The sequence below is a fragment of the Vigna angularis genome, chromosome 1, assembly GCF_016808095.1.
Source record: "Vigna angularis cultivar LongXiaoDou No.4 chromosome 1, ASM1680809v1, whole genome shotgun sequence".
In the NCBI taxonomy this organism is placed as follows: domain Eukaryota; kingdom Viridiplantae; phylum Streptophyta; class Magnoliopsida; order Fabales; family Fabaceae; genus Vigna; species Vigna angularis.
In genome coordinates this window covers 6,679,007-6,703,238 of record NC_068970.1, presented here as the reverse complement: position 1 = coordinate 6,703,238, position 24,232 = coordinate 6,679,007, and the positions used below count along the sequence as shown (strand labels likewise).

The 24,232-nt window shown below is 32.1% G+C and overlaps 2 protein-coding genes across 4 annotated transcripts; both read right to left on the bottom strand.

Annotated features, from left to right (window-relative positions):
* Positions 1-5,807: 5,807 nt before the first annotated feature.
* On the bottom strand, positions 5,808-15,643 carry LOC108322173 (ADP-ribosylation factor 1). Of its 2 annotated transcripts, XM_017554180.2 has the most exons (9): positions 15,387-15,642; positions 15,080-15,261; positions 14,947-14,985; positions 14,500-14,562; positions 13,614-13,632; positions 11,902-12,013; positions 7,092-7,139; positions 6,662-6,792; positions 5,808-6,020 (listed from the first exon to the last, which is right to left on the bottom strand). In XM_017554180.2, exons 2-9 carry the CDS (start codon positions 15,180-15,182, stop codon positions 5,987-5,989), a joined length of 549 nt encoding a protein of 182 aa, XP_017409669.1. In that variant the 5' UTR covers positions 15,183-15,261; positions 15,387-15,642; the 3' UTR covers positions 5,808-5,986. The 2 variants fall into 2 exon arrangements, with proteins under 2 accessions (XP_017409669.1, XP_017409668.1); XM_017554179.2 differs by having other exon boundaries at positions 15,080-15,643.
* A 1,099-nt stretch (positions 15,644-16,742) lies between these two features.
* Positions 16,743-22,585, bottom strand: LOC108322105 (xylose isomerase). 2 transcript variants are annotated; one of them, XM_017554083.2, is made up of 21 exons: positions 22,448-22,585; positions 22,124-22,203; positions 21,927-22,031; positions 21,208-21,282; positions 20,973-21,102; positions 20,800-20,891; positions 20,537-20,593; positions 20,013-20,086; positions 19,870-19,924; positions 19,686-19,787; positions 19,259-19,310; positions 19,020-19,065; positions 18,893-18,948; positions 18,680-18,731; positions 18,466-18,545; positions 18,282-18,352; positions 18,138-18,178; positions 17,950-18,049; positions 17,753-17,824; positions 17,595-17,672; positions 16,743-16,974 (listed from the first exon to the last, which is right to left on the bottom strand). In XM_017554083.2, the coding sequence occupies exons 2-21, from the start codon at positions 22,187-22,189 to the stop codon at positions 16,939-16,941; spliced, it is 1,440 nt and encodes a 479-aa protein (XP_017409572.1). In that variant the 5' UTR covers positions 22,190-22,203; positions 22,448-22,585; the 3' UTR covers positions 16,743-16,938. The 2 variants fall into 2 exon arrangements, with proteins under 2 accessions (XP_017409572.1, XP_017409573.1); XM_017554084.2 differs by having other exon boundaries at positions 22,452-22,561.
* Between the last annotated feature and the right edge of the window lie 1,647 nt (positions 22,586-24,232).

Sequence of the window (24,232 nt, the reverse complement as noted above, 5' to 3'; positions counted from 1 at the left end):
TAAATCTAGATAAATCAAATATAGAGTTATCTATTAATGAGTATGGTTTAAATTGTAGAATTTTGTGAGTAATTTTATTAAGTTTGAATTCATGTAATTGTATGAAATTTCATTAACTTACTCTTTTTCATGTTGGTTGTTGTGTTTATTTTATTATGATTGCTTTGATTCGTGAGCATATGGTGTAAGGACCGTGATTTTAGGAGTGGTGGGGACATGGTGGTTACCCACCTTTTTCATTATTGGGGTACAATTATTGGAGGTGCTGATTGCAGGGAGCTTAGCAAGGTGGGGGGGAGGTTTTCATTATGGGCATGTGAGAGGGAGAGAGGGAGAGCAGCGGAGGGAAGGAACTCTTCTCCTATTTCCAGCCGCCCAAAGAGCACCCAAGGGAAGCAATTCAAATTTTACAGGAGGTGAGAGGAAGACTAGGAGGAAGCAACAATCAGAAAGAGAAAGGGAGAAAGAAAAAGAGAAAAATGGAGCCAGAGGAGAAGGAGGATTCCACTGGAGAAGGATCGGAACCTGTGGGGGAAGATCAAGTTCTTAATGGAAGTCTTCAAGAGGTAAGGGGAATTAGATTTTTTTCGTTTTGATTGTTGAATTATGCTGTGTTTGATGCAAAACTGGGAATTTTGGGGATGAAAATGGGTTTCTGCGTTTTCTGGAAAACTGTTTGCAATTCTGCAGAATTCTGCAGAAACGCCGTTCGTCCAATTTGATTTCAAATTGGACGTTCGTCCAAAATAGCTAACGTTCGTCCAAAATGGCTGAACGTTCGTCAAGGTGAAATTGGACGTTCATCCAAATTGTTCGGTGGTCGTGAGCGTTAATCCTAAACTTAGTATTTTAGTGGGACGTTCTTGAACGTTCGGCCTTGGTCTCAAGACGAACGTCCATAGGTTGTAAGTATAGCGTTCGACCTTTGAGTTTTAGTGAACGTTCGGCTTTTTAGTGTTAGTAAGCGTTCGGCTTTTGACTATTAGTGAGCGTTCGTCCATAAGTGATATAGTGAGCGTTCGTCCATAAGTGATATAGTGAGCGTTCGTCCATAAGTGATATAGTGAGCGTTCGTCCATAAGTGATATAGTGAGCGTTCGTCCACAAGTGATATCTTGAGCGTTCGTCCATAAGTGATAAAGTGAACATTCGTCCATATAGTGAGCGTTCGTCCATAAGTGATATAGTGAGCGTTCGTCCATAAAGTGATATAGTGAACGTCCGTCCATATAGTGAGCGTTCGTTCAAATAGTGTTCGGACTTGATCCTTGAGCGCTCGGTCAAACAGTGTTTAATTCAATAGGGTAATCGATGGTTTAGCGTTCGGCCTGATGGTGTAGGATTTGATAACGTTCGTCCAAACAGTGTTCGGCCTGTTGTTTGTTAATTAGCGTTCGTCCAATGGTGTTAGGTGTATAACGTTCGTTCTAAGGGTGTTAGTGTTCGTTCAGATAGCGTCCGTCCAGAAGCATCCGTCCAAATGGTTTAGATGACGTTCGTCCAAAGCATTTTGCTGACGTTCGACGAAATAGTGTTTGGATGAATAGTGTTCGGATGAATAGTGTTCGGATGAATAGTGTTCGGATGAATAGTGTTCGGATGAATAGTATTCTGTATAATGTTGGATTCTAAGTTCCTTTCGTCTTGAGTTGGATTATGTGTACCAATGGGTTGAATATTGTTTGTGACATGATTTATTTGAAAATATGTGAATCTATGAGGTATGTTGATTTTACTGTGATAATATGGTGGTATCTGTTTATTTATGATTTGGGATGAGGTTTAATGTAACAGCATGATTCATGGACGTAATTCCATGATCCTCAAGGAGAGAATACATGGTGGTGTTTTGGGGTTGTATAGAATGATTACATGGTAGCTCAGTTTTGGGGGTCATCCTGAAACTCCAATGGTCTTTCTTCTCATGTAGAGAGGATTGAATCATGTGGTGAGGAGTAGCAGGAGGTCCTAGTCTTGGGTGTTTCCATATGATCCAAGGTGAGTTATAACGGATTAACCTCGTGACTGTGGCCGGGCGGTAGTGCCCAAAGTTCCACCAGGCGGTAGTGCCAGAGCGGTAGTGCTCAAGTTCCATAAAGCCACCACGAGTGCAAGACCCGCCATAGCTCGGTAATCATTCTAGTCTGGACGAGTCGGGATATAAAGTAACAAGTCTTGTGATGTCAGTTGATCATGTTTGGATGACTTTTGCATGTCGTATGAGTGGATGAATTGTGATTTAATAAGTATGCTCTAATTGTTCTTTTATACGAATCTAAGTATGATAACATTGAATTAACTGTGCTATATGTATAACATGCTTTTATATCTAGCTCACCCTTGCATTGTTTTATGTTGTGTGCTGTTTGGGTATGTTTCTTTGGCGATGATCATCCACTTGGATGGGAGCAGATGTTGTCGCGGAGTTTCCCTTGGAGCAAGAGCTGGAGGTTGCTGATATTGCAGATTAGTCTTCTTAGAGTTTCCTGATTGAACACTTGTAGTGTTTAATCCTTTCAACTGTTCAAGTTTAAATTTTCAGTTTCTTTTATTTCTGGATGACTGTAATTTCACATTTAATTACACGTCATACTCCGACTGTTCTCTATATTTGGATGTTAATGTCTTTATTATATAATATTGGTTATTATATAATCGGGATGTTACATATGGAGTTATGGATGGTGATCATACTCATCATTAAACAAAGGACTGTCTTTAAAGTTATTTTTAAAACAATTATATATATATATATATATATATATATATATATATATATATATTAGTGTAATTATTATTAGTTTCGAGGATCAATTTAAAAAATCTGGAGGATCGATTTAAAAAACTTTGGAAGTCTATGTATTTTTGGAAAACTCTATTTATGAAAAAAATGTAATTATTATTGTGAGTTTGATCTGTGTCTTTTGTTAACCATATGACTAGGTAGTGTTTAATACAAAATTGTAAAAATGTAAGGAAGTAATATAATTTATTTTCTTGGTTCGTTACATCTTACAATTATAAGTTGTTTTGTCAAGATGCAATAATAGTGAAAATAATCACACAATAAAAAAAAGCAATAGTGGAAGTTGAACGAAAAAAATAACTACTAGATTTTAAACTTTATTGTTTTATAATTATTACAAAATAATGAATATTTAATTATTATTTATATTTATATTTAATTATTATTATTATTATTATCATCATCACAAGATTAATTAATTTTAATTTAAATTATAAATTTAATTTAAAGAAAAAATGTATAAACATAATTTGCAAGTGGCCTATAAGATTATGTCTTGCAAGAATTATTTTTTATATATATAAATTAAGGCATGATTTTTGTATATAAACTTACATATTATTCATTATTTTATTCTTCTAGTATCTTTTTTCTTTGAAATTTTTATTAATGTAATAATAATTACCATTATTAATGAAATTAATTTAATTATTATTTGTATTTTTTACAAATAAAAATTATTCTTAGGAATGAATAAATAATTAAATTTATTAGATGATTTTATAAAAAATTAATAATAATAATAATAATAAATATAGTCTTATTAAGTTCATAGTAATCAACTTAATTGTATAATTTTTTATTGTTATAAATTTTGACCATAATAATGAAAAGGATAATGATACTTTGACTACATTTTTTTTACAATGTTTTAACATCATCTACCTATCATTTTGTGATTGGTCCATATTGGTGTTTATGATTATTATTATTGATTGTGGAGTAATTTTAGACCAATCGCAAAACGACACGTAGATGATATTAAAATGTTGTCAAAGTATCATTATTCTAATGAAAAATAGTACAATGTTTTTATCTATGGCATTAAACCTTTTATTCTTAAAAGTTTAATAATTATTATATTTTCAAAAACTATATAACTAAAACTAATATTTTCAAAATATTTAATGAGGTTTTTTTCTAGTCAAAAAATTCTAATTTTATTCAGTTTGTCGTTTCTGTCAACTATGCTTAAATAGTTAATGACATGAATAATGTAGATTACATGTTAGTTCGTATTTTTTTGTTAATTAATTAATTTATTTATTTATTTAAAAATTCTTAATTTAAAAAAATTGTCCACTTATTTAATTAACATTGTGTTACATAATAATAACAGCGTCACATGTTAGTGTTTATATTAATATCACATATCATTATCTTATATTTAATTTCGTCATAGTATTTATTATTTTGATTGAATTCAATCCTGATGTTTTGATTCAATTCAATTCTAATTTCTTTTAAATCATCAATTTTATCTGTCTTTAAATTGAGACCAAATTTAATTTTTATATTAAAGGTTTTATTAATATTTATATTAAAATTCATATTTTTATTAATTTTTTTTTAAATAATTTTTAAACAAACTCTAAATATATTATTAAAATATATTTATTATATTTATTTTTTATTTTTGCTACATGTATAAATTAGGATTCAAATTGATTTAAAAATACAAAAAATTTACTTATAATTTAAAAAATAGAATTAAACTTAAGAAAATAGGATTAAAATTAGTTATAAGAAACACTCTTCATATAACAAAAATCAAAGATGGATCTAATAATTATATTATAATAGTATAATTATAATTAATTTAAACATAATTCTAAGAATATTTAATAAAAATATCATACTCAATTATAAAAATAATTAAGACAGAATAAAATTAAAATAACAAATATAAAATTTAAATTACATATAAAATATTAATACATGATACAATTCTAACTTAACATGTTAATAACTTTTTTAAATTAAAAAAAAAAATCAAAAAACAAAAACATCCACAAATTTTAATTATTTATCTATCAGAAATTATCAAATTAAACAAAATTGATCTGATGAAAAATGAAACCATATTGACCAGACAAAGAAAAGAAGAGAACATCATTAAATAAACTGATAAAAATAGGGTTTAAATTAGTATTTAAACCTAATTAAAACATCAATTTTATAAAAGTTAGATATCTACAATAAACACATGTCTAATTATTAAATAAAAATGTAGTACACGTCAACATAGAATCAGTGACGATAAGATTGAATATTTTAAATTATTATTCATGATCCAAAAGAATAGGTATTCATTAATACTTTTAATAGTACAATAAGGTAACCATATAGAGTTCTCGAAGGTGAATGGGATTAGGGGCCAAACGAAAAGGGGAAGTTAAGCACTTCGTGACATACGACAGGAGATCTATCACTCGTCTTAGGTATTCGATGGTGATGTTTTTTTTTTCATGAAAAAATATTAAATTTTATTCCCCTAGTATATAGGGTTTCTTTTCTCCAAACTTTTTGTGCCAGTTAAGACTCTTCCCCAAACAAAATTACGCATTTAATCCTGTGAACTATATAAAAACAGGCATTAAGAAACTTTTGCCACAAATTAGGTCTCCAATCCGACTTATAGTTTGAACCAAAAGTTACTTTTCGATAACAGGTATTTTAAATCCGAAATCCAAAGAGAATTGTCATATCAACCTAAAACATTTTACACTAAGTAAAAATTTGCTACCATGATTCGCCTTGTCAACAATAGCTTTAATAGCTTTTCGGTCCTCACCGCAACCAGAGAGCTTTGAAGGTTTGTCATCATCAGCCGGTATCATTGACAAAACTACCTCATGGATTCATCTTTACGTCAAGCACATTAAGTGTAAACCCATGTAGCTCGATTACACAAGATTAGACGAGAAAAATTTCCTTAGAAACCATTCAGCTACTGCTATTACGGGAATCAAGAGACTGGCTTAAAAATAATAAAAAAAAATAACGAAAAGACAACCGATGACCATCATTCACACCTTTAACTGTAAATACAAAGCGGAATCAAACGCATGTGCGAACTTTAATCTATTATTGTAACATAATTCACAGTGAAAGAGATACCAAAAATACGCATGTCAACCTTTCTTCTGAATTCAATCATTTCACTGAACCTGGACAGCTTTAGCCACCCCCAGATTTGAGTGTGTTGCTCAACCTATATAACAAGCTCACATTAATATTGCCCAAAATAGTAACCAGGATTTGTAAAAGGTATGATGTATTGTAGTTAGAGGCAGCGTAATATTTCAAAGAAGGTACTGTGTTAACATTGTGCACAATATTTAACATCTGCAGATAAGAACCACAAAAGAAATTCAAATTCAGATTTTCCAAAAACTAATATAAGCATACCATTCATATTTTCTAAACCTTAGTAGCTTCATATTTTCAGGAATGACGAAAAAGGAAGACCTCACGCCAGGTCAATTATACTATATTATTAGATAGGGTTCTCTGTCAGGAAACATATGTACTTTCAACCTTACATATTTCTCTCATTAGACTTCCATTCAGGTCAAATGACATTAGTAGCTCGACAGTCATCTATTAGAAAATAACAATTATCTGCACTTTATTCTATGGAGATAAGAGATACATACAAATTGTAATAGTTTTTCCTTTTTTGTCACAAAAAATAAAAGAGCAAAAGGAAGGGGATATACGGAGACAAAAAAAATCCAAAAATATAGAAAAGAAATGAAAACTAAAAAACAATTATATAGCAAAGTACCTAAAATCTATGGATATTTCAAATCGTAATTCCCTTGAAACAACCTTTAATTTAATTTGACTTACCAGTCCAGGCCCTCAAAAAGTCCTTCTCCTTTTATTGCAGAAGTTTTAAAAATAGCCCATTGACGATTTTTTATCTTGTGTAACTCTAGAGCCTCCGTCACTGCAGCATCATCAAGTGCACCAGGAAGGTCCTGTATACGGAGAAAAGAGAATTGATACATTTATTTTTCAAATTTTCAGTTTTACACACAAGGCATATGGTATGCATATAGTAATTAGGCACAACTTAAAACTATCCTTTTGCATCACAAAATTGTAGTTTGCAATAAATTTCAGCCAATAATAAATAAAGAATGCGCTGGAAAGTTCGTTGCTAGCCATTTTCCTCCTACTGAGAATGTCAGCTTCCTAACTTTTTTACATATTCATTATTTCCTTCTTATTTACCTGGGGAAATACGAGAATCCAAAAAATATAGATAAAATTCTACCTGTTTGTTTGCAAAAAGGAGAACAACAGCACCTTTTAGTTCTTCCTCCTGTTGCAACGGTTCAGAGACAATTTAGTATTAAGTATTATTTATTAAAACCTGAAATCACAATCCCAGGCAATATCCAGGTCTACGGAAGAAAAGAGAACAGAATAAATCAACAAGTGTTCAACAACTTGAAAACTACATCTAAAACCCAAAATTGAAAATGTGCTAATTTAAAATGATATATCAAATAAAACAATCAATTATAGAATAACTTGAATGAAATTGAGATTCAACGTGTATAATTGTATGAACTTTGAGTTGTGGAAACCACTTCAGAACCCTATTATAGTTGCTAAACCTTGAACAACAACAAACTCTTCCCAACTAGGAGTAAGCGGTTACATGGAATGATGCTACGCAGATCAATTAAATCCCAATTCTTCACAAAAAAAACCATTTAGATATAAATCATTTGTATCGGATTCATTCTAAGTTTGTCTAGGTGTTCCTCTAAATCCATCTGATCATGCTGTCTAAGTGAAACATCCATTAGTCTTTTTTTCATATATCTAAACCGTCTCGAAGGCTTGTTTGTACCATCTGATCCACAATAGGTTCAACTCCTACTTTCTCGAAACATTCATTCATTGATGATCTTCTTTTCTTGAATGATCATTTATCCATGAATCAACTCAACATTCTCATATGCGCAAAATATTAAGCAATGCTCTTGTTCACTTTATTTCTTAATATTCAATACCATATATCAATCATTGATGTTCTTATGGCTATCGGAAAAAAATTCCTATTAGCTTATTCCATATAATACATGAAGCATTACTCTATTACATTCTAAGGCATTGTTGAAGGTTCACTAAACTAATAAAGCTTAGAAATGCAACTTAGTATCACCACTCTCCTACAATACCAATTACTTATGAGTACAGGAATATTACAAGTTTGCGAACCAAGTTCTTAGATCAGTATTCAAAATGACATGTAATTGAAGAAATGTTATGTTTTCTTTTATTATTTTTCATATATGTGAACCCAATTTTAGGGTTAGGGTTTTAGGAAGTGCCTTGCCTCTTCTATGTATCTTGTAATTATCTCTAACATGGTAGGAAGTATCCCACAATACACGATACGATTCTCCACCTCCACAATACGAATAGCTTGAAGACTCGTTTTGTTCCCATATCATGTTAGTATCGTACAATTCGATCTCCGAATCACCCTGAATCGTAGCTTGAATCGTAACATCCATGGGCAAAGATGTTACTTGGGGTGGCACCTTTTACCGCGGTGACTCTCACGACAATGCTGGTTGAAGTGGTGCCTCGCGGTGCAATCCCTCCCAGCAATGAAGGAGAAGAAGTCGATAGACCTCGCCTCAACAACATCTCTCACGGTGGCTACTCTCACGGCCTCAACGTACCTCGCAGTGGCACAACCTCGACGCTGGCCTTGTGTGCGTTCGTGAGTAAGGACAGACCGCTCTCAGGCATTTTAGTGGATTGGAATTGGGACCCATTTTGGGCGTTTCTCTCTGCACTTCCAAATGTTTCTTCCTGCACCTCTAATTTCCGAAAATAACCCTCAGTAAATGAGGTTACGTTTCTCTTCATGAAAAACAGGTGCATGAAACCTATAAATTTCGAAATCTATTAAAAATTTTGACAGATTTTGAGATCTGCTGAAGACCTGGACCAATTTCAAAATCTATTTAGGCCTTTTTAGAAAAATTTTCAAAAAATTTTTGAAATCTGTTAAAATTTTCAAAAAAATCCTTTAACGGATTTTGAAGTCTATTAAAATCTTTAGAAAATATTTTAACGGATTTTATAATTCTTTGACAAAAGATGGGGTGTAGAATTGTTTTGAATTGCAAAGAGAGAAACTTTAAAAAAGTTACTTTATGTTAAATTTTTTTTACAGAGAATAGTTTTGGGATTTTTAAAAAATTTGGAGGTACAGAGATAAGAAAGATGCTCCCTCCACCCCACTGCCTTGCCTTCTTCCAGCACCTCCTCAATTTACTTTTTTTCCAAAATTACCCTTTAAGTTAATTTTTCTTTTTACTTTTAAATTAACTTTTTATATTTTTAATTAAAAACCCTCGTTCCAACAAACACCAACCCTGTATACTGTCTCATGAAAAACATAAAAAAAAAAACTCAGTTGGCGAAGAAAACATACAAGTAGACGACAGATATGAAGGCCTAAACGGATATTCATATCCGTTTGGCTTGGCCTACGGATGTTGGATCTTTCATTTCGGTTTTTTTTTAACGTTTTAATTACGGTAATTCAATTTTCACTTAAGGGCAATTGTGGAATGGGGTGGTGCAGGAAAAAATTTGTGGTGGTACAGGGAGCAACACCCCAGAGATAAATGCCCACTCATATTTAACCTAAAATTTTAGCCCATTTAGTTTAAAACATTTTAAAGCCCAATTAGTAAATGGTGAATCCACTGCTACTCCACCCAAAAAGAAAGTTGACTCTGGAAACTGTCACTGCAACCAAAAAAAATTAAAAAAAGTGACTCTCTGAAAACTACCACTGCACTCAAAACTGTCATATTTCTTTCTTATTCTCTTTGGGTCATATATTTATCACCCCATGCATTTTTTTTCATGTACCAAAGGAGTTGGGTAATACAACCTAGCCCAATCTAACATTAACTTAATTTACCCACTATACAACCACTCTTTTTTAATGCTGTTGCTATTATTAATTACATCTTTACATGTTTTCTTGTCTTGTATGTTGCGATTTTTAAATGTTTATGAATCTTATGACGAAACGATTCGCGATAGACAAAACGATTCGGGATTCAACAATGATCTCTAATAGTTGTCGTCACTACCGCTGTCCACCGTCTTATCTCTTCTGGTGAAGTTAGGGTTAGGTGCGCGTCGAGGAGCACAACCCATCTTTGGTGGTCGCTGCCTCAAAATCTGTCTAACGTGCCGCCACGCACAGCACCAAGTGTGTGTCTCCCATGCGCTACCTTTCCGGTGTCAAAATCACACCGAACTGTTGTTATTCGTCTATTCGGAGACTCCTAAACTTGTTTATGCCCTTGACCTTCTATTCCAATGGTAGTAGCTCTCACCTAGAGTTTTCCTATCAATGCTAGGTTTTTTCCTTCCCTGCTCAAGTCTTTGGAATGGCTTCTCCTTTTTCTGCTACACCTACTATCACCACAACAAAGCTCAATTGGAAAAATAATTCCATGCCTTTTATTGTTTTGGATGAAGAAAGGTCTCAATGGCAGAAATTGGACTTCCAGTTGTGTTGTTTTTTGGCAATCAGTCGAATAAAAAGTCTGAATTTTTGAGACCATATAAGACATGTTCTTCTTTGGAAAGCACGCAAGATATTTTTGCCAATGAAATTCAACATCTACATGGTGTAACTCAAAGAGTAGCCTCTCGCACAGACCAATCATGATATGGTCTCTCATGTAGCAAAGGCTCGGGCTGCAATAGAAGAATTGAAGAGATTTTTGGTGGCTGATTCACCGGAGGATATCAACAAAAAAAATTGATAAGCTATGGTCCTAAATCTGAGATGCCTACACTCGGACTTTTGATCACGGACTTTGAAAATGTATGTGACTAAATTTAAGTTGGTGATTCGATCCCTTCAAGGGCAAGTTAAGTCAATAGACTGCTTCGAGTGTACCTTGTTAAAAGATGAAAATCCTGCTAATGTTATTGAAACATCAGCAATGGTAGGACCACGAGGAAGAAGAGGAGGTCGTAGCAATCAAGAAAGACGGCTAAAGTGGGCATCTCAATGCTCATTCTGTAAGAGAATGAGTTATACCCAAGAAAACTATTAAAGTTGCTCCTCTGTCTATATATGATGATAATTCAGAATCTAAAGTTTCTAATGAAAAGTACCAAAAAAGTTTAAGGTACAAATCTAGAAAATCTATCAATCTTGGTCAATCCTCTTCAATGTCAAATGCATTTCTCAATCTATGGAAGGTCATATAGTCCAAGGATTCTTGACTTAGGTGCCTCATACCATGTCATTGGCAATATTTCTTCATTTTCCTCCATTTCCTCCCCAAAAATTCCTCATTGTATATTGTCAGTAATGGGTCCAAAGTAGCATCTCAAGGAATTGACAAGATTTCTTTACGTCTTTCACTAAATTTAAATTATCTTTTGTACATTCCCAATTATCCTTACAATTTAATGTGAGTCAATTGACTCGTTCTTTGAATTGTTTTGTGACCTTTATCCATAATTCCTTTGCTATACAAGAATGTGGTAAGAGTCGTCTTTATTTCCCAAAACCAAGTTCCTCAGTATCCTATTTTGCAATTTCAGTCCCAAAACTTTTGCATGATCATTTGGGCCACCCAAGTTTGCCTAAGTTGAAGATGATAGCTTTAGATTGCAAATCTTGTCAATTAGGAAAACATGTTAGGTCTTCCTTTCCTAAAAAGTTTGAAATACATTGTAATTTTGTTTGTTCTACTATTAGTTTTAATATTTGGAGACTAAGTCGTGTTGTCACTTCTTTTACTTCTTTTGGTTTTAATTATTTTGTAACCTTTATTGATGAATTTTCTTGATGTATTTAATGAAAATATATACCTTTTCTTATTCATCTCATTTATCTAAGGGTAATTAAACACTTTTACACTCCAAACCTAGATTTATTCTGAACAAGTTGTATGTGCCATGTTCACATGCACACCATTTTTCTTCCTAATTCTTCTTGATACAATGATCGTGATGTGTGTGTTGTGAGTGTGTCAATATAAATATACACAACAAAAATCAAGAATGACATATACCTCCAGAATTGCATGGAACTCCTCCTTAGCAATCACAAGCCTATCAACGTCACTTGAATCAACAACATATATTATTGCCTGAGTATTTGGAAAATAACACCTCCAATATGGCCTATGAAAACAAAAATTAAAAATAATCAAATAACAGAAGGTTGGAGATATAAATTGACATTTCAGCTATAGTATATATAAAGGCAATGCAACATATCTGGGTACGGTTTCTTTTTTTTTCATAGTTTTTCCCTTCAACTTCAAACAGTTAGTGATCCAACTTTTCCCATTTTCTATTCAACCTGCTCCTTCTATTAATATAGCCTTACTCGATGAGATCAATCATATGGATTACACAAAAACCAATAAGCTTAGCTAAATACCAAATTCTCAACAACACTATTCAATAAGAGATTAAACTAATAATTTCCTCCAATGTACTTAGCTTGTCTCAACCACTTTTTACAAGACACAGAACAATGTGAACCACTCTCCACACCAGTGTTCCCAATACCTTTATTTACACATCTAAACCATCTTATCTAATTTCATGTTATCTTTTGCTCGATGGATGTCTTACCAATAACTCATACAATCCATTGTTTCAAATCCCAAATAGCAGCGCTAAGCCTAAACCCAAAAACACTCTAGAGGGATAGCAACTATTTTCAAATTTTTATATAGGTTGCAATATATACATATAAACTCTCAAAAATTGTACAAGTGCTTCAAAATCAATGACTTTCACAGTTAACAATAAAAAGTCACAGATGTTTCAAACAAAACATACAAATTAATACCAGCAAAAATCAAATTCAAGTTTCCTATAGGAACCATGAATACTCATCAATGTCCAAGTCTTTTTTAGAATGTTCAGTATTCATCAGTATTAGATTTCAAATTTTGATGAAATCCAAAAATATATTCCTCCCTGTAGCAGAGAGTAACTACCCACTACAGCTCGCAATTTAAAAAACCTGATACAATCATTTGGTATCATGTGCCTTCTTGTGTGACAGCTTAACATACTCTGAAAGCACAGCAATGCCACAATTACATTGTTTTCCCTTCAACTGTGACTACTAAGTAACTCTGCCTACGGCTTCATAGTCAGTCAGCCCTAAGCCTAAGTAAAGGAGGAGGGTTATGTTAGGCACTCAACAACCAATTTAAAACTTGTAGTAACCTTGAATACTTAAACATGTCAATCAAGGTTATATTTATTATCCCATTTTATGGTTTGACCCACTTAGTTTTCAATATGCAAGTAGTTTTTATCCATTATGATGATATCTACACATACTTTTTTTCATCATATCATGTGACACAAGTAATATAGGAAAAAAAATGAGGTTGTCATTGGGCATAGAAACTCCTTGAAACAGTGCATTTTCACGCTGCATATGCTCCTGAGATGCATTTTAAGATAACATGGACAGAAAAGACATGTACATCGCTATATGATTACAAAACAGCCCTTAAAAGAATAGAAAGATCAAATTTCAATGGCACATTATAATTGAGCCAAAGTGCCAAACTACAGTAGTGAAACTTCATATCATGTAGGAGTAGGAGTGATAAAATTTATAAACTAGTGACATTATAGGATATCAAAATTCACGGTAAGTACTAGGAGCTAAAAGTAAATATTAGCAGAAACAAAAAAAGATCATACACCTACACCTAGTCAAATGAAGTAAGAATGAAGCCAGAGTGTTTACCTGATACTTGTTTGCCCACCTGTATAAACAAAAGTTTCACATTTGAATTAGCATTTAAAATAATCCATCATATGCCATTGCATATTAAGTCTCAGGAAATAAATTCGCATGCTTGTAATTTATAAACAACGTAAACATGGAAGCCAAAGAGTAATCTTTAACCAACAACACATACAAAGTAGATATGTATAGAACGAAACATGAAAAAAGAAAAAAAGTAAGTTATAGTCTAGGTTTTTCTTTTATCTTCACTTGACTGTATCAACATTCAAAAAAACCATTAATAAAAATATCTATGGCCAAAGGAGGGCATGAAACACGGCTATGCACGTTTGTGTTGCTAAAGTAGAGAAGGAATACGATGTATTTAGAGAGAATCCGTAATTTATCTTTGTATGATAGCAGTGCTAGTTCTAGCTCTAGCTTTAGTAGCGTCATTTGTATTTAGCAAAATCTAATTTGTAATCTATTGCACTCACTCAGTAATAGAACTAACAAAGTTCAAGTCTAAAACACGGCTATGCACGTTTGTTTGTATTTAGCATGAGATAGAAGAATATCATGAAGAGAACAAAACAGAAAACTTACATAGGGACCGTGGAAGGGGGGTGACATAGACTAGATACCAACATTTTAAAAGCAATGGGTCAAATGAAACTGATAGTATTTAGAAAGGCTAAAAGAACATTTAAACACTTTAAATTAATATATGTTCAAACATATTCGTGCTTGTTTGTAAATTCTAACTATACTATGGTAATCTCTATGATTCCAATAGTGGTTCTAGATTTGTTTAGTTCAACATAGGGAGTGGTGAAAAGAAGAAAACATAACAAGTACCAAAATATACAGAACTTGCTGAATCAAGATGACAAAGGTCGTTTACCTAAATCCCAAACTTGAAATTTGATGTTGTTATACTGCACAGTTTCGACATTAAACCCAATAGCTGCATCAAATAATTTAATCAATCAATATACAATACCATAAAAGCAGTGGAAACGTTTACTAGCAGCAACCAATACATATAGAGATAAAATAACTAAAATAACAGCATTCAAAAATTGGTCTACATTTTGCTACCAAGGAACGTACGGAAAATCTTTAACAATTTAATATAGTAAACGCAAACAATAAAATTAAATAAGAAATGTGAGCGAGCTTATATATAAATATAAAAGGAACCTAAAATTTAAACAAGACTGCTCATCGTTCTATAATTTCCAAAACCAAAATATTGTCAGCAGCGAAACGAATAAAAAATTACAAAAATAAAACCAGATAGAAAAGACAGACATTAAGATTTGGGTATAAAACAAGATGGAGTACGAACTTGGAATGGTGGAGACAACTTCGCCCATCTGAAGCCGATCTGAAAAGGAAGGTAACAATTCAAACGAATCAAATCAAGAAACAACAGATTCAAAATGGACAGTGAGGGAGAAGCGAAGAAGTAAGAAGCATACAAAGGATAGTGGTTTTCCCGGCATTGTCGAGGCCGAGAACGAGGATTCGAGCTTCCTTGTTACCGAAAATAGAGGAAAACAATTTTGTAAACACTAATCCCATCTTCCGATTCGGCAGAGGGACGCTCACACAGTGCAATTGCAACTAGCACATCAATCAGTAACGGAATGAATTTTTATTTCTGGAAACAAAAGGAATGAGAATGAGATCAGATCTCGAAGCAGAAAGGGTGAAGCTGAGGAGAAGTGCATGTGAGTGTGAATCTAAATGGCGTCCATGGTGGAAGGAAGGGAACGAGGACGATACATTGGAAACGCGAAGAAAGTAGAAGGATCGATTAGGTTTGGCGAGATTCCTGTGAGGGATGAAACGAAGACGAATGGAAACAGAAAGAACGGAGACGAAGAAAACGAAGATAAATAGTAGATGGTTTCGATTCCCTCGTCCTCCACCTTTCGGTTTTGGGATCTCGCACCTATAGCAACCCCGTTTTCAACTCAACTGTCATTTCCTGCATTTAGAATTAGAATTAGCCTGTCACAGACAAAGTTGGGCCTCGGCCTTTCTGTTCCATTTCCAGAATTGATATTGGGACAATTTCTTTGACAACCCTCTTTTTCTTGTATCTCTCCAAAAAAAATGTCCATGATTATAAATAGTATAATCTATAAATTTATTCTGATCATAAAATTTAAAATTATATTTTACATTTTGTAATTTAAAATTTATTTGAGACTAACAGTGTAAATCTAAAAATATATTTTTCATTTTCTAGTCCAAAGACTCCTGTAAAACAAAAACATGGGTTAAAGAAAGAAAAAGTGTCAAAGTGGTCTCTTTCCTACATCTCACAAATACGTTCCTGCAATTTTTTAGTTTTAAAAAATTATCTAAAACTACTGTTGGGCACTTTCATTCTCGAATGTATTTTTAATATATACTAATATAGAAAGGAGATACAATTTTTTTTAACCTTTTTAGTGTACATAATTTTTGTACAACTTTTCATTTACTTTCACAAAATTTTAATATCTTTTATGAAAACTGTTGTACCAATTACTGTTTTTGTTTTAACAATTATAAAAAAATTACAAACGTATTTTTACTAGTATATTAAAATTAAAATGTCAATTCTAAAATGTATTTTTATATTTTGGAATTTAAGTGATATATTCATAGAATTTGCACTAAAAATATAAATATTACACACCCAATTTAAAAGTGGTAATTTTGAATATAGGACGATAAATAAACTAATAAAATAACTTTCATAGACTCAATTATGATATTTATTAAAAAAGCTAAAATAATTCCTCTGAATATCTCCTGTACGAAATTTATTGAAATAAAAAAAAATTGAAAAAATTCACATCTTTAAATAATGTTCGTAAGAACCTTCCTAAGTTCCCTGATTATAATACTTCCACCTAGCAACATCCTTATACTATTGCATTCTGGTTGCGCTATCAGTGATCTCAGTATGACCAGTCAGATCAGGCATTGTGTTTAAGAACTAGTAGGGAAAAAGAAGCGCTCCATTTCTCTTAGTAAGAAGTAAAAAATAATAGAGTGAGTGGATTGTGGAATACAATTATGAATAATTTAAAGAATGTACTTATAGAGATAAATTAGAGAATAAAAAAACGTAATAGAGACAAAATAGAAAGTAAAAATGTGTACGTTTTATATATATATATATAGTAAAATGTGTACGTTTTACATAATAAATAAAATATAAGCCAGTCTGAATTTCCTTTTATTCGTAAACTTAACATATTGAACTGTGAACCTAACATATTGAACTGTTCCTAATATAATAAAACGAAAAAAGTCGCTATATAAGTCTAGATTCATATTTCTACAAAGCAGATTGGAAGATCATCTCGGCTAGCTCCTGTAACATAAGGCAAAAGACCTTTATTAGAATCTATTTTGTCGATACGTAAACACACAGAGAGCTCCACTATTTTAACAAGTATAGAATAAAACAGCTTGGGCTAAAGCAAATTTAGTCAATCAGCATGGATATACAAGACATATTTTCATACTTATAACCATAACTAGTAACATATCTTGAAAGAGAATTGTTCCATTTCATCGTGTGTGTGTGTGTGTGTACAGCAGAGAATCAAATGTATTTTCTTAATCTCAGTTAATTAGGCTCGAGGAAAACATGTATAAGGAAGAATATGGTTTCATAAAAAGCTCTTAACTGCTGAAATGGTGGTATATAGGTAGCATTATCCTCAAAAGGATAATATTGTCTATTTTCTTAAACAAAAAGAAGAGTAGATTTCAGGTTATTTGGGGTTTACAACTGGCTGCGGGGATGCTTTCCTGATAATTCAGGTGTTTGGATCGTGGTGTTAACTACAAATTTAGGGACTTGCTCTATTTTTCAAGCTGAATAATCAAATTTGTATTTGTTCATTACACATTGGGGAATAAAATTTACTCTGTAGCAAAAAATTTAATGCTTGCCCTTTCTAACAGAAAAACTATATTTCGTGTTACCTGTTTCGCAGAAGCAACCTTTGGTTCTCCCCATTCCTTGACTTTCTTCTCCAGATATTCAAAGTCAGCTTTACCAGCCTACGTTAACATCCATTTCGATAAAGTTAATCAAAAGGAACACTATAAAAGAGAAAATAAAAATGTTGGAAGAATTTTACCTCTATTTGAGCCCCAATTTCAGTGTCAAAACTCTGGTATCGTTTACGGACAAGCTCAGACAGAGAACCATCCTTCGAGCCAGCATAATGAAAAAAGTTCAGTTTGATTCTCAAAAGAGATTTAAAGGCTTTCATTGAATTTGCGCATTTGAATTATGAGGGCATAAATAGATGTAAATGAAGGGTCCTTGTGTTACCTCAATTAGCTTGACAGCATTTCTCAGTCCACGGGCCAGGGTATCCATTCCAACAATGTGGGCTATGAACAAGTCTTCAACATCCGTGCTCTCTCTCCGCCTGTATATAGTTCAGTAAAGAAATTGAGAGGAAAAAAAATAAACAAACAAACAGGAATGTGAGTACATTAAGATAAAGAAGGACTGACAATTTCGCATCGAAGTTGAATCCACCTGGTGAAAGTCCTCCCTGGAAAAGACAAAAAACAAAACAAAAAGAACCCGGTCGGATGAGATTGCATTTCTAGGTGTGTTGCATTTCATGATGCAAACTCACTGAAACATTTTCTTACATTTCTGATCACACTGAGCATAATCAGCGTTGCCTCTTGAATATCTACCAGAAACTGATCAGTGTCCCAGCCTGCAGTAATGATAACAGCTTCACGTTACAACATTCATTCATGTGACATGTTATTGTTCCTGTCTCGATGCTAAGTGTTACAATATTTATTGAATGAGAAAATGCACACATACCAACTTGAGGATCGCCGGTGTTAGCATCAATATTACCCAGCAATCCGTTAATCCTTGCAGTTTCGAGTTCATGATGACAACTACATATTTCGGCAGAAATTGAAAGTACAAATATCATGTCCAGCTTCAGTTAAGATTTATGATTGTCAAATTTGAAAGGGAAAGTAAGATCAAGGACGGCCCATGTAAACACAATATATAATGATCAATTCACCTGTGGCCAGAGAGGGTGGCATGGTTGCACTCTATGTTGAGTTTGAATTCGCCTAGAGAAGGAAAAGAAATGACAGAAATTTGTAAATTGTAATAACATTGTTCTTAACAAAGAAAATTAGAGCAACATTTTAGGTGTATATATATATGATGAAGATACTCGTCCTGCTTTGTTAGTTTGGCATTGGGTGAAAAGGACAGGTATATAATTTACCTTCAAGTCCATATTTTCGCAAGAAATTTGCTGAGGTTGCAGCATCCCAATCATACCTGTAGAAACATAAGTTTAGTACGGGTAACAGGTGCTGCAAAAGTATTGACTGAACAGGTAAGATTCTTACTGGTGTTTCGTAGGTTCTTGTGGCTTAGGCTCAATTAGCAATGTCCCTAAAATGGCACAAGGAAAAGGACTTACAAAAGGAAAAAACCTTTATAAGTGAAAAAATAAAATTTTCATTCAAATTTTAGTGCAGTGCACAAACCAGAAATTTTTTTAAACTTATAAAACCTTCTAAGCATCCATATTTCACAATTTAGCGCTATAAAAATGATAAATAGTAGGCATTCTACAGAATGTTACCATTGAATCCAATCTTCTTTTTGTGTGCTACCGCAGCTTCAAAAAACCTAGCCTGTAATAAGGTAATAAATCTAATTAAGAAAGTCAGCAGAGGCTAAAAAAAACAAGCTTATTTGATTTTTGTCGGAGTAGGCAATGGATTGTCATAAGCTCGTGATTCATGTCTGTCACTATGAAGGAGAGAAAAATTTACTTCATTCAAGAGATACATCTCATAAGGTCAATTTTTTCCTTAAGGCTTTATGCCCTTGCTTGCGTATATTTCTTTCTTATCCACATTAAAAAGTGGTTGTTGTTGTAGCATGCACATAGAACTAATGTTTCATTAATTTCAAGGAGATTCCTTATAAATTTGTTCAGTAATACAAGAAATAAAAGAAAGCAGTAAAGCAAAATAATTAATTCAAAGCAAGAATGATTCACGTACCATATGATTAAGCTCTCGCTCCATATCTGTGTTCAAAAGAGATTGATAACCCTCACGACCACCCCAGAAAACATAATTTTCTCCTCCCAAATAATGAGTCACCTGCAATATATATATGTTTAAATCAGTAAAAGAAGAATGGTTCTTCAGATACAATGAACCTTACACGCACATAAAACCTTACCTCCATGGCTTTCTTCACTTGAGCAGCAGCATATGCATAGACCCCTAATTCAGAGCTGTAAAGCAGTTCATTTAGTCAGCAATGAACCCAATATGCATAAGGACCATAAAGACAATTCAGGAGGAAATTGTATTATATGTTACCTAGTAGCAGCACCATGCATGTAACGAGGATGCATGAACAACTGAGCTGTTCCCCATAATACTCTTTTTTTAGCCTATATGATAACACAACAAAACCATTACATGTAATATGGTTGTTTAACTCAAGACATAAAAAAAAATGTGTGTACAACAGTGCTCTAGCAGAGTACTGAATAAACAGGATCACAGGAATGGAAAGAACAAAAAGGTACTTCGTGAACTAGACAGACAAAGGAAAAGAAGAAGAGACTGCTCGTATCATTTCTTCCTTATTTACCAACTCTAAATATATTCATTGCATTCCACACTTGAAAAATCAACGGGGTATGGGTACATGTTAAAACCAGATTTGGCTAAGCAAATCTTATATTTCTGCATTCTCCAAGCTCCAAAACAATGTACATCATTCATTCATGTGAAATGACTAACTGGAAATACAAGGAACTCAGCAATCATTTGGGCTTTGGTACAAATTGTTAGTGTTTTTTCCTACTTCCAAATAATGTAGGTGAAAAGTAATATACCTTGGTCTGGAGCTCTTGAGCTAGGGCAACCACTTCATCCAAGTTTGCATTAGATTCCTATGATAAAGACAACAATAGCAGTCTAACAGCTCAGAAAGAAAATTTATAAAATGAAGCAAAGTGTTTTAATCAAGAAAGCACATTCCACCAACTATGATCGTATCTGAATATTCCAGAAATAAAACATTAGTAAGCATATGCCACTGCATCTCCATTTTTATCATCTCTAAGAATTGCAATTAAGTGGAGAAACATTGACTCACATCAAGAGTTTTTCCATCAGGGGCAATATCCCTGTCGTGGAAGCACCAAAAATCGACACCAAGCTTGCTTATGAACTCAAAGTTAGCTCTCACTGTTAATTAAGAGAATTTTATTGTGAGACAAACAAATCTGTAAATGTAAAGCAAATCTGGAGAGTCAAAAACTAACATACTTCTTCTTTTGGCCATGTTTAATGAGTTGGTACCATCCTCCCATGGCCAATACTTAGTAGGTGCGCCAAATGGATCAGCACCTGTTCCACGGAATGTATGCCAAAATGCAACACTAAATCTGAACCAATCCTGCAGTTATTATAGAACAAATTTAAGTCAAAATCCTGTTAATGTTGGTGGACAATAAGGTATAGATAAAAATGGCAACTTCTTGGAATATAGATGAAAACCCACCTTCATTTTCTTTCCATGAATTTCCTCCTCCGGATTATACCATTTAAAAGAAAGTGGATTCTTACTGGACGGACCCTGAAAATTAAATACAAACAGGCAGTAATGAGTATTCACACAATATATAATTCTAGAATACACATGAACATAAAAGAAGAAACAGCCCCCATAAAGAATTCTCAGATATAGCTGCAAAACAAAATATTAAAACTAATTCAGTTGCTAAAGGTCAACCTCTTTTTCCAAAAGAGTATTCTTTTGTGCAAAGGGTATGACCATGCAATAAACATATTATTTAGTTACCCAAATATCATCCTCTCTTTTAAATAGTCGTTAAACTAATGAAATTGTATAAGTAGTCCCTAAAGTACTGAATATCCATCAATCTAGTCCTTTAATTGATATATATTACTAGCATTGAAGGCCTAATTTGAAGAGTTCTTCGATACTTGCCGATGTGGCACAATTAGTTTAGAGACAGCATATAGTTCCACTAGTTTTTGGATACTTCATGAAACAAATTGATACTTTATTCCAATTTTAAAGTTCGATAATTTAGGAGGATTTAGGAATAATCTTAGGCTTCCAAACAAGTTAATAATCGAATAAACCCTTTCATTTCATTTCATTGGCCTCTTTACCTTCCCTTCTATTTAGAAAAGAATATATGCCATGGTTATCTTGTATGGCATACACAGATAGATTGAAATAATCAAGTCTACCTCGTATTTAATCTTTGCAATTTCAGGGAAAAACTCCCCTTCCCATCCATCTGAATCGCCGCATTGATCCACATTGCTAGCAGGACAAGTCTGAGGAGTAGCAACCTGCTTGCAACATACAAAATAAATCGTATTTGAATACCATGATCCAGAATCCCAAATGATAATGCACAAACGGAGGAACACAGAAAAAGTACCACTGCGTAACAGAAGACTTTGAAACAAAGAAAAAGTAGTAATGTTCTCCCCAATTTCATTTTCATCTTGACGTCAATACCTGCGCAACACAGAGAGAGAGAGAGAGGGAATCGATCAGCAGATCAGGAAACGTCACTCAATCGATGTATAAGAATTACTGAAGATAATAACGTCATAGATAATCTATAAACAGAGATCACGTAGCAACAACTTTAGACGACACAGAAGGAAAAGCTGCAAGCTTTAATCTAAAGACAAAACACATGGACCATAATAATGTAGAACAGCAAGTAAAGAGTGAAGGTGTCAAAGAATAAGCTTACCGACCCAAACTTGTTCTTCACCGATTTCGATAGGATGAACGGGAGGAGAAGAGGTGTTTTATTTTTATAGAGAAGCTAGGAGAAGACTGTTTTACATAAAGAAGTAAGAGATATCCGCAGTTTTGAAATTGTTGTTTATTTTCCTGTTTGGATAAGCATGCAGATCAAGTTGGAAATACTTTATATTTTAACAGAATAATATATAATATATTCTCCAAAATATTTAAAACTAGGTTTGTTATCAGAATAATCCAACATAATTTTTATTAATTAAATTAAATTTATTAAAAATACAAAATTTACCAGCGATTTTAACAAACCAATAATAAAGATTGCTGCTAACATATTGTTTACCGTTTCAATTTAAAATTAAATTGTATCATAATTTAAATAGATTATTTTAAATTCAAAATATAATTAAATATTTTAAATGCACAATTTAAATACAAAAATTATATTTTATAAGTGTAGCTGATCGTTTAAATTGTATTATAAAGTTGTTGTGAATGTTGTCAATTATTTTTAAAAAAAAATCATTAAAATTCAGTTTAGAGAAGAGACGAAAAAAGTAAATTGATAATGATAGAAGGTTGAGAATATTAACCACAAAGATAGAAAAAAATGTAATTCAAAATTATTAATTAGCGGATTTACCAACTACAAAATGTGAGAATTTTACATTAATAATTCCTGACCCTACAAAATTTCTCCAAATAAGACTCGACCCAACATTATTTTTCCAACTAAAACTAATCATTATTGACGTTTAAAGATACTCAATCGTACCAGAATTGATTTCCTAAAAGCCAAATTCTTTTCTATGCTTTTTTTAGGAAAGCATATCTATAGAAAAAAGATAAAGTATCTTTAAAATATTAAGAAAAAAGTATTGATATTATATAAAGTATCGTATTATTATATTTAATTAAAAATATTAATTAATATTTATCAGTTTGAAATAATAATAATTATTATTATTGTTAAATGAAATAGATGTTAAAAAAATAATAAATTTGAAATATTAGTGTTAAAAAATATTTCAATATTGTTACAATCCTTTTCGTGAAACACGAATTTTTTGAAAAAACTTTAAGATTTTTTTAGGGATATAATTTAAAAAAAAATGTATGTGATTTAATTTATTTAAACTTGAAACTAAAAATTGATATCACTTCATATAGCATAATTAAAAAGATAAATTAAATATTTTATTATATAAAAACATATACATAACTCATAATTTTATATTATTCACAATTTACAAAACTTAGTTTTGTGATAAAAAAAAATATATACAACATTATATACATGAGTATTTATTAATAAACTATAAAAAATAATAACTAAAACTATTTATTAATAAAATATTCACACTTTACCAAATATATTTAAACTTTTAGCCTAATATTAAATACATTAAACTTATTTTATTTTGTTATAATTATCTTATAAAATATCTTATATGAAATTTTGAAACGGTGTTATATCATATTAGTTTCTGCTAAATTATTTATTTTGAAATATCTCGCTTAATAAAAAAAAATAAGTATTTAGAATTATAGTGTCATATTTATAACATTATATTTTAATAATTTTTAACTACACTAAGAATCATCATACATCTAATATGGAGAATTGAAAAAAATATATAAAACACTATTATAGTTATGTATATAATTATAATACCAAAATATATTTATAAGAATTTGTATTCTACTAGAGTTTCTATTACACTGAAACTAAAAGTAAAATAATAAAGTTTTACAATAATATATATATAAATAA

Excerpts from the sequence above, each read along its gene's own strand:
- LOC108322105 (XM_017554083.2), bottom strand. The coding sequence starts at position 22,189 with ATGAAAATGAAATTGGGGAGAACATTACTACTTTTTCTTTGTTTCAAA. Across the intron at positions 18,050-18,137 it reads TTCAACTTCGATGCGAAATT|GCGGAGAGAGAGCACGGATG; the intron begins GTCAGTCCTTCT and ends AACTATATACAG. Across the intron at positions 17,825-17,949 it reads ATGCTGTCAAGCTAATTGAG|GATGGTTCTCTGTCTGAGCT; the intron begins GTAACACAAGGA and ends GCTGGCTCGAAG.
- LOC108322173 (XM_017554179.2), bottom strand. The coding sequence starts at position 15,182 with ATGGGATTAGTGTTTACAAAATTGTTTTCCTCTATTTTCGGTAACAAG. Across the intron at positions 14,563-14,946 it reads AGTTGTCTCCACCATTCCAA|CTATTGGGTTTAATGTCGAA; the intron begins GTTCGTACTCCA and ends TATTTGATGCAG. Across the intron at positions 6,793-7,091 it reads TCCTTTTTGCAAACAAACAG|GACCTTCCTGGTGCACTTGA; the intron begins GTAGAATTTTAT and ends CTCCGTATACAG.